At 40.8% G+C, this 10419-nt stretch overlaps 1 protein-coding gene across 1 annotated transcript; it reads right to left on the reverse strand.

Annotated features, from left to right (window-relative positions):
- Positions 1-4621: 4621 nt before the first annotated feature.
- LOC121796786 lies at positions 4622-7118 on the reverse strand. Its single transcript, XM_042195567.1, has 5 exons — positions 6620-7118; positions 6262-6361; positions 6078-6153; positions 5827-5977; positions 4622-5451 (listed from the first exon to the last, which is right to left on the reverse strand). Exons 1-5 carry the CDS (start codon positions 7116-7118, stop codon positions 4622-4624), a joined length of 1656 nt encoding a protein of 551 aa, XP_042051501.1.
- Positions 7119-10419: the final 3301 nt, after the last annotated feature.

Genomic DNA, 10419 nt, shown 5'->3' on the forward strand with positions numbered 1-10419 from the left:
AAGATTACATACGTGCATTTAGTAATGTCTACGTACTATACCCTAGCCCCTAAGCTTATTAAACCCTTAGGGGAAACAAGAAACGTGTGTCAAACAGCATAACATGGTACATCTTATTCGTATGCATTGCAGTTCACATATTGTGCATTATATAGTTAATAACATCCATTACTCGTGACAATTTGGTGAATTATTCGTATCGTTTTATAATTTGTTATTAATGCGTACGTACTATACCCTAGCCCCTAAGCTTATTAAACCCTTAGGGGAAACAAGAAACGTGTGTCAAACATAATAACTCAGCACATCTTGTTCGTATGCATTGCAGTTCACAAATTGTGCATTATATAGTCAATTATATGTATTACTCGTTACCATGTGAAGATTACATACATGTCTACGTACTATACCCTAGCCCCTAAGCTTATTAAACCCTTAGGGGAAACAAGAAACGTGTGTCAAACATCATAACACAGCACATCTTGTTCGTATGCATTGCAGTTCACATATTGTGCATTATATAGGCAATTATATGCATTATTCGTGACCATGTGGTGCATTATTCGTAGCGGTTTCCAGCCATTATTAGATTACTATTGTACCCTCATAATGCACAAAATAGGACAAATAATGCAACACGGGATTAATTACCCAATGTTGATCTGGACCGTCCATTTCTCTAATCTAATGGCTGATATTAAGAAGGAAAAAGGAGGAAATATAGGAAAAAGGAAATGAATACATCCCTATATATATATATATATATATATATAATAAGAGGTCGAAATTGATTGGTAGCGTACTCAATCAAACGGGTTATTTTCTCCCCGACTACGCATCCCATACTACCCCCCATAAACTGAAAATCCATAACCCCAATTGCTACGGGAATACCATTTAGTTGACCTATGCCTGTTTGAACAGCCTCAGTTAATCCTGTCTTTCTTTGATAAGAATCAATCCGATCTTTATAACGCGCCTCCTCCGAATGAAATCCAATGGGATCCACGGAGATCATGTCTTCATCCATAGGTTCCCAAGTCCCGGGATCAATCAAAACTTCGATTCTTTCTGAACTACTAATTTTCAAATGGTATCCACACTGTTCACAAACATTCATTTGTGATTTCAAAAGTTTCTTATAATTTAATGCATAACAATTTTCGCATTGAAGCCACAAATGCCTGTATTTTTGAGTTGCAGCGAGATCACTAGACCTTTCTCTTAGAGTTAAATCACTACTCTTAGCACGGGTTAGTATACTGGACCCCCCGCCTTGACTATAAGTTTTACGTTTATTAAAAACGCACAAAACTGGTTTTTATAGCCAAATAAATATAGACCGTAAAACTTCTTGTTAGGATTAGTATAATGAAAAGCATATTTCAAGCATGTTGCACGGATAGAATTGCTTGTATACAATAAACTCTACAATCCACTTTTAACCCAAGGCGAGATGAACTATTTTTTCGCATTGGTGTTTGCTTATGCATTTATAAGATGTTTCTCAAACATTTAAATGTATAAGAAGCAAGCAAGTCTAATTCGTTTACATAGTATGCTGGTCGTGAATGACGTTCACAGAAGGCGACGCAGTCAGTCCTTTGTAGAAGAGAAATAGAAATTTACAACCTAGGCTATCTATTGTGAAAGGTTGCAGTATCATTCCACATGTTTCCTTACCTTAGGAAATAAACGATACTGGTGTGGTATAGCACAGAAAGATCTAACAGTTGAGATAAGTCATTTTTGCTATTTACTGAAAGACGAGGTCTCGGTGATTGTTATTTCTTAATCATTATTGACATAATATTGAGCATACGATATTGATTATGCACTACTTTTAGACATGCACAAACCGGAACCAAAACCTGTGCACCAGTTTGACCCACCCGATGGTTCAGATAGTTCGGTTCAGGTTCAAGAATTTGAGAAACCGGAACCGTCGATTTGCTGATTCAAACTGGTGGTTCAACAGTTCAAGTAGGTTTTCCGCCTAGGTCCTAGGCTTTTCAAGTGTTTCAAGTGTAGTGTTGTAGAAAAGTGGTTAGAAACCGGCAGTTTTATTCAGAAAACGTGGACTGAACCGTCAGTTCAGCCTTAAACAAACCGGTTCCGGCGGTAAACTGGCTGCAATTTTAAATTTCAATTTTTCCCGATTTTTCCTAATTTTTCTCCTATAAATACCACATTCTCCTCCGCCACCCGTTCCACAAAGTAGTAAAAAGTTTAAGTTATCATCAACTATGTCTATGTTTGTTAAACATTACAAGAAGGCCCCATAAGTGTCGAGTAGTGTTGATCCACTATCTCAAGAAATGACATCAGAGTTTAATGTTTGTTGTAATCACTGTTCAACAAAGTCTACAAATTTAATAAAGGTGGGGTATATTCTACTCTCATCCGATCGAATATAGGCATGCCTCTACCGCCAACTAGGTAAGTCAGGTACAAGAACTACGTGGGCTTTGATTCCCCAATGCAATTGAGTATTGAGGTTACGTAGGCACCTCAACTTATATTTTAAATTTATGTTCAGCTCAAGTCCTTTTTCCTTAATTTTTTTTCATTTGTTTCAACTTTAAAAATACGCAAATACAATTAAATAATTGTATTTGTATATACTCTAGTCAGTGAAGGAGACTTCTTTATAAGACTAAATCCGAAAAACTTTTGACAATTCTACCATGATTGTTGATTTTTAGACTAAACTCAACATTTAAGGTTGAATTGCTAAAGGTTTTCTCAATTTAGTTATGTAAGAACATCTCCTTCGTCGACCAAGAGTATATACTTATAAATTTATTGTTCAAAACTTCAAGTTTTTTTTGTTATTTGTGAATATAGCTTCGCTGTAGTCTCGTTGAAATTTACAAGTTTATTTAATTGTAATTGTTGTAACTTGTAGTCTCGTTTAAACTTATATCAATTTCATAGTTATTGTTTGAATTTTATTTACGCACATTTCATAGATAAATACATACTAAAATGCAAAAAAAAATTGAATCGTCGAACAGGCCGAGAACCGCCACCGACACCAGTGGTTTTTTAATCAGAACCGGAACCACCTAAACCCTTGTCGGGCCGATTCAGGTTCAACGATTTTTTGAACCGTGTGCATACCTAACTACTTTGATTTATCAAAAGGTGCAGATTTTTCGTAATCCAAGAATCCTTATATCTTAGGTTGTGGTTATCAATGTCTAGTAGTGCTAGTATTGTTATTGCAATGAACCGTGTGTTGGGTGAGTCGAGTTTGATAATATCCTCAAGAGGTGTTCGAAAAAGGTTTTATTATTCAGAAACCCGACCAGTTGGAATATATTCCAGAAGAATGAATAATTTAAACTAGACAACTCTTCGAAAAAGATATTAATTAATTAAAGTCAAATAGTAGACTTAAATTAATTAATGGATATTCATATCTTAAACACGAGAAATAATAAAAGCTTGGATTACTCGTAATTTGGGATTGGACGGGCAGTCAATATTATTTTACTGTAGTGGTTGATAATAATATTATGTTGGACTTGGAATAAGATAGGGCTCAATTTATTTAGTAAAAGTTCAACAGGTTTGGCTCAAGTCCAACCTCTATCGATCCCTAATATGACCCATCATAACTCTATATAAAAGAGATTGGACAGAAGACAAATTAATTAATTCAATCATTTTAATCATTCCTCTCTCTCAGATTGAAAGTGTTTTTTAGTTCTCTCAAGAACTAAATTTTTGTCTTATTCTCTAACTAAGTCCTTTTGATTCTGACAAGCATTTCCCACCCAAAGTTCATAATCTGAGTTCGTACATATTAGAAGATTAGTTGTCGAGTACGAAGATCATCTCATGGAGAAGGTGCAAGCAATCGATTATTCTTAGGAGAAATTGTTCAGTAATTCTAAACCGTAGGAATTCATGAATTAGGATTTTGATTCCTTATTTGTGAAATATATGTGTTATAGCATGCAATTGATTGCTTAACATGTGGTTAATTAATCTCATAATCTGTCAAATAGATCTGTAAATCTGATTTATTTGTTTATGCATGTGCAAGGGACACCAAACCCCAACACTTCTTTCAAAAGCTAATAATGCAGTGCTTAAGCATCAATACCTGACTTTCAAAAGCTAATAATGCAGGGCTTAAGCATCAATACCTGACTGCACAACTTTCAAAGAGTCCAATTTAATTTATAATAGAGATGAATGAATAAATAAATTTCAGTCAATGGATTGTTAGAGTTTTGTATACTAGAAATCACATTTCGCGTGATTGGATACTGTAAAAACTCTTATTTTATTTTCCAAGGAAAAAAATAGATTATTTTATCATAATGGTGTTATGTTTTACATTTAATGGTTGTTTTTACATGTTTAAATATATAAGAAACATAATAACTCTAAGTCTTTGTTTCAGTAGACCGGTTAGTTTTTTTTTTTTATCGAACACCTTCACGGTGGAGGGTTGAGTAGGTCCCTCATCCCATATATATCATCAAACGAAAAGTTTATACACCAACTATCCCAAAAGTGGATAGTCACACAAAGGCAACAAACTACATTCAACAAAGCAAGGAAAGCTGTAAATAAACTATCAAAACCAAAGCAAGAAGTCATCTATTCAAATTGTATACTCTTGTGTCTGAACCAGCAGCAAATTGTATACTCTTGTGTCTGAACCAGCAGCAAACCTCCTGTCCATCATCTCCCGAGCCATCATTGCACTCCATTCCAGCCAAAGGCAACACAAGTAACCACGATCAAAACCTGAAATTGGGGAGACCAAGCTGATCCAATCTGCACAAGGCCCTAACACGAGGGGGGGCGAACTTTTTGTATATTCTCTCTTCTCCTCCGTTAGAACTCCAATACCTGCAAGGAAATCTGCAGCTTTGTTACCCTCCCTGTAAATGTGAGACATTCTCCATTCCAGCCCTTGCAATTCCTTCCTAATCCTCCTCAACTCAGAGCAAACTTCTGCCGGGTCAAGCTGATCCGTTGACAGCCATCGCACAACTCTATCTGCATCCGATTCAATCAAGAGTCTGCTGGTGTGCCGTTTAGCCAGAATCACCCCTGCCAGCACAGCACCAACCTCAGCTTCCAAGCCCGAGTTCCTCTCCAAGCCTGTAGAAAATGCCACTACAATTTTCCCCTCCTGATCCCTTACCACACCTCCCCCACCTGCCCTTTTTAATTCTAAAGAAAACGCACCATCCACATTTAGTTTCATCCATCCTGAATCAGGGGGCCTCCACTGTACCCTTCCTACTTTTCCCCTCCGAACCACCTGCTCCACGCCACACATCACATCCAACCTAGGAAAGCAGCCCCTCCACTGATCTGGAGAGATCACTTTAGCTAACACCAAATTTCGCAGCTGTGAATTAACTTTCTTGATCACACTCTCAATATCAAACCTCTTCTCCCTATGCACACACTCGTTTCTTTCTATCCATATAAACCAGAATATTAAACAAGGGAGAATGGTACAAAGGTGCAGACCTGATCGGACTCCCAACTATCTCTGCCACCACCTGAACCTCAATTCCAGATTCTCCCCTACCTCCCCAAACTCCGAGACTTGAGGAAACCACCTCGCAAAGTGTTGCCATATACTTCTTGCCGCCTCCCCATTAACAAAAAGATGAAGCCTAGACTCCTCCTGAGGACTTTTACAGCATCTACACATGGAGGCAAGAGAAATTCCCCTCCATTGCAATTTTGTATCCACAGGTATTCTATTGGCTAATAATCGCCAAAGAAAAAAGGAGATAGACAAACCAATACATTTTCCCCAGATTAGTTCAAAAATCATCCGTTTACCTGCTCTACTCCTCACAAGCTCCCAAGCCGAGGCTGTTGAGAACTCACCATTCCTTGACAACTTCCACCTTCCCCTATCTCTAACTCCATTGTCAATGGGAATCTGTAAGATCCTCTCAACTACCTCCTCAGGCAGTCCCTCTTCCTCTCTCTGACATCATCCAGAGTTCCACTTCATTCCACTGCTCCCCCATCCAAAGATCTTTGACCTTCAAAGAGGTACAGACTGGTCTGGCATTAGAAATGCTTGCCAGAGGATAATTTGTCACCCAAGAATCAAACCAAAAATTGATATTCCCCTCTCCCACCACCCATCTGACCTGTTCCCTGCAGAGATCCACAACCTTAAACAATCTTCTTCACATTGGGCTGAATCGATTTGATCTATAGGTCACCAAGGGAATAGACACTGAGCAATATTTATGCATCATATACCTTGCCCACAGGGAGTCTTGTTCCCTAAACCTCCACCACATTTTGAGACTAAAGGCCTCCACCGAATCTGCCAAGCTACGTATGCCCAAGCCCCCCTCATCTGTAGGAAGACACACCCTTTGCCAATTAATCCATTGAGTCTTTTTCGAAGTATTGCATGATCCCCATAAAAACCGAACCATCACTTGCTCAATCTGTTTTAGTGCCCCTTTTGTAGGTTCTAGCACCTGAAAAATATGGATTGGTAGGGCCCCCATGACACTTCTTATTAGGGTTAGCCGACCTCCAAACGACAAATGCGCGTGACCCTAGCTATGAATTTTTGAGGAAATTTTATCTATGATAAAAAGGAACATACTTGTTTTCTTCCAGCCCTTAAAGATTGGGGATCCCAGATAAGTAAAAGGAAGGGACCCCTGTTGAAACCGACTAACTTCCCTAACCTCCCTTGCCCATGCAGCATGTTTTTTGTCCAAGTAGAAGCAGCTCTTTCCTACATTGACTTTTTGACCAGAAACCTTCATATAATGACTCAAACAATCAGTAAGCTGCAGGAGTGAAGAAGTCTTGGCCTGCGAGAAAACCATAATATCATCTGCATACGCCAAATGAGATATTCCCATAGTATACCTTGCCGTGCGATACATCATCTCCTCACGGCCAATGATGAGATGATCTAGCAGCCTTGACAAGTAATCCGCTGCTAAGATAAATAATGAGGGTGAGATCGGATCCCCTTGTCTGAGCCCCCGTGACGATTTAAAGAAACCAGCCACACTCCCGTTTATTAAAACAGAAAACCAACAAGAAGATATACAGTTTCCAATCAGCCTTAACCATTTGTCCGAGAACCCCATCTTCCCTAGGACTTTGATCAAGAACGGCCACTGCACGCGATCATAGGCTTTTTCCATATAAGCTTAAGCACCATGTTCGGGGACGGCACACTTTTCCAAATTTCATGGAATAACTCCTTCGCTAAGAGTACATTGTCACTAAGCAATCGCCCCTTAATAAATCCGCTTTGATTTGGCACAGTAAACAAAGGGAGGAGAGGAGCCAATCTTGAAGTAAGAATCTTGGAGATAATCTTGTTCATTACATTACATAAATTGATAGGCCTAAACTCAGCCCATCTTGTCGGATCATTCTTCTTTGGAACCAGAACAATTAGTGTTGCCGCAATACCACGTGGAATCTGGGCTCCAGCAAAGAAATCAAGAACAGCCTCAACCACGTCACCCCCAATGATATCCCAGCAGCTTTGAAAAAACATGGCTGAATACCCATCTGGTCTAGCAGCACTCTCTGCATTGATACTAAAAACCGTCTGCTTTATTTCTTCAACCAAAGGGGCATTCTCCAGCAGTTCCATGTTCACCTGAGGAGGTAGGGAAGAGAGAATTTCCAGGTCTGGTTCATCCAGCAGCCCCACATCATCAGTTAGGAGGCCCTTAAAGAATCTTTCTGCTGAGTTTCTGATATCCATTTCATCTATGAGCACCTGATCTCCCTCTTCAATCATATGTATCCTTGATCTAGTTCTTTTTTGCTTCACCCAACCTTGAAAAAACCGTGTATTTCTTTCCCCTTCAGCCACCCACTTCAGAGCCGTCTTCTGACGCCAAAAATCCTCATCCATTTTAAGTCTTAAGAGGAATTCTGCCGTGGCTCTGTTCATTTCTTCTCTCAGATTCGGGCTAGGATTCTGCTCATATCTCTCAGAGGCTTCCTTAGCCTCCATTTCAGCTTTTTTAATCTTTCAAAGATATTGCCAAAGACCACCCGATTCCAGATTTTCAAACTACGCTTTATCCGGCTCAGTTTGAGCTGCACATTAACCATGCCCTTAGTCCCCATGTCATTCTTTCCACCTCTTTAAGAAACAAGTGGTGCCGAACCCACATATTTTGAAACCGAAAGGAAGGCTTGATCCGAGGTCCCGGAACTCTACAAGTTACCAAAAGTGGGCAATGGTCTGAAAGGATCCTAGGAAGATTAGTTACTCTAGTTGATTCAAAGATATTCGCCCAGCCTTCCCCAAGGAGCACCCTATCCAGCCTTTCAAAGGTATTCCCCCTTGCCCAAGTGAATTTCAGGCCATCCACCCCCACATCCAACAGTTGACAATCACTAATCGCCTCAGCAAACTCCATCATTTCTCTGGTCTTCCTACCCTGCCTCTTCAAACTTCCCTGCCTTTCCTCCTCAGAAACATAGATTTTAAAGTCACCTCCTACCAACCAAGGGCAACCATCCAACCTTGCAGCAAGCTCGCGAAGTTTATTCCACATTTCCACCCTTCCCTCCCTAGAACATTTACCATAAGTCACTGAGATAAACAAAGGATCTGATATTGTTGGAGTTTTAAACCTGCCATGCAACACCTGATCAGAGTCATCCCACCCATCCACTTCAATACCCTCCGCAACAAAAACCCAAATCTGCCCATTCCTATTTTTTCCTTTAAACCGCAATCCAAAGATTCTACTAAAAAAATCTGGCCTCGGTTGGATAAGTGGTTCAATAATCACCAAGATTCCAAATCCTGTTATCTTTTACTAATTTTTTGATCATATTCTGGGTGTTTTTATTTGCCACACCCCGAGCATTCCAAATCAGAATATTAAGCGACATAAGGAACTATTTCAGACGAGACCTTCATACTCAATCTCCCTTTCTTCTGTGCATTTTCCTCCACCAAACTCTCTGACCCCAGAATCGCCCCCCTCTTCTCCACCAAGTACTCCTGCTGTGGCATGGTTTCAATTTCCTCATCCTCCTCATCATCCCAACCTTTCTCGTCCTCATGCACCTCAGTATCAATATCTCCATTCGGGAGCATCTTTAGGTATTGTATCTTGGGCTTAGCCTCCCTAGCTCGCTGCCCAAAGGAGATGTCCTCTGACTCTAAAGAAAGAGAACTCAGCACCGAGAATCTGTTCCCAGAAGCATGGCCAGAACCTCCTATATCCCCTCCTGCCTGGTCCCTTACACTGCCTTGACTCCCTTCCTGACGACCAGGCCAAGGGGAGAAGGCTGAGTGTCCAGAAACAACAGCCGGACCTGCAGCCACGGCCCTACTTCCTCCCCCTCCATCCCCTCAACCACCACCCCCCTGACCACCTTCCCCAGAAGAACCCCCTTTCGGGACCCCTAAACCCCTTTCCCTGTTTACCACGTCTCCTTCCTTGTTATTGGAAATCCCCACTCTCCTGCTCCTCCACCCCACCCTGCACCAATCCCTCCCCTCTCTCCACCCCAGAAGTCGACCCCCCAGCAACCTCCTTACTGACATTACCAACCGAACCACCCAACCCCGAACCACTATCCTCCCCCTCATCCTGGTCAACTGGCCTCTTGTATTCCCTTCGCTTCGGTCTTTCTCCTTTACCATTCGCATGGCAAACTTCACTAGAATGCCCAACATGCTTACATTCCTGACAATACATCGGAATTCGATCCCATTTCACAGACTGTCTGATCTCCCTCCCCTGAAAATCAATCATTATCTCTTGTACCGGGGCCTTAGAGATGTCTATTTCTATACAAAGTCTGGCGAAGGACAGCCTAGACCTTGTCACGGTAGCATGGTCCATCTGCAAAGGCTCACCAAGAAGTCCCCCAATTGCAAACAACGCAGATTTCTCAAACAAATGAATGGGAAGACCAATTAAATTGCACCAAACCGCCGCAATAGGAGACTCAAAAAATGGATCAAAATCAGTTGAACACTTAAAAACTCGCATTGGGTGACGATCAACAAACCAAACCGGCATACCATTAGGTCCACTTAGTAATTTAGCATAATCTTCAATTAATGCAAACTGGACCAAAACATGCTTAGCATTAATGTGTTTCCAAGTGAATTCCCCCCTAAACTTCATGCCCAAGAGCGCTTTCTAAATATGAAAAGATGATGGGATGGAGTGCTAGAATTTACCCACAATCGCGTATCCTAGTTTTTCTTCCAGGAACCTCGTCTCTTCACCTAGAAAAATGGATTGAAGGGAGCCCACAGCTTTCACTAGTCACCCCCATTTTTCTAACCTTTCCTGGTTCAAAGCTCTCTGGTTTGTTCCTCTCCAAGGAGCTCCCAGCAGCCATGGAATCCTTGAAATTTTTCCCTCCAGACCATCTGTTCACCGTCACATTCAT

Source organism: Salvia splendens, chromosome 3 (assembly GCF_004379255.2).
Source record: "Salvia splendens isolate huo1 chromosome 3, SspV2, whole genome shotgun sequence".
NCBI classification, from domain to species: domain Eukaryota; kingdom Viridiplantae; phylum Streptophyta; class Magnoliopsida; order Lamiales; family Lamiaceae; genus Salvia; species Salvia splendens.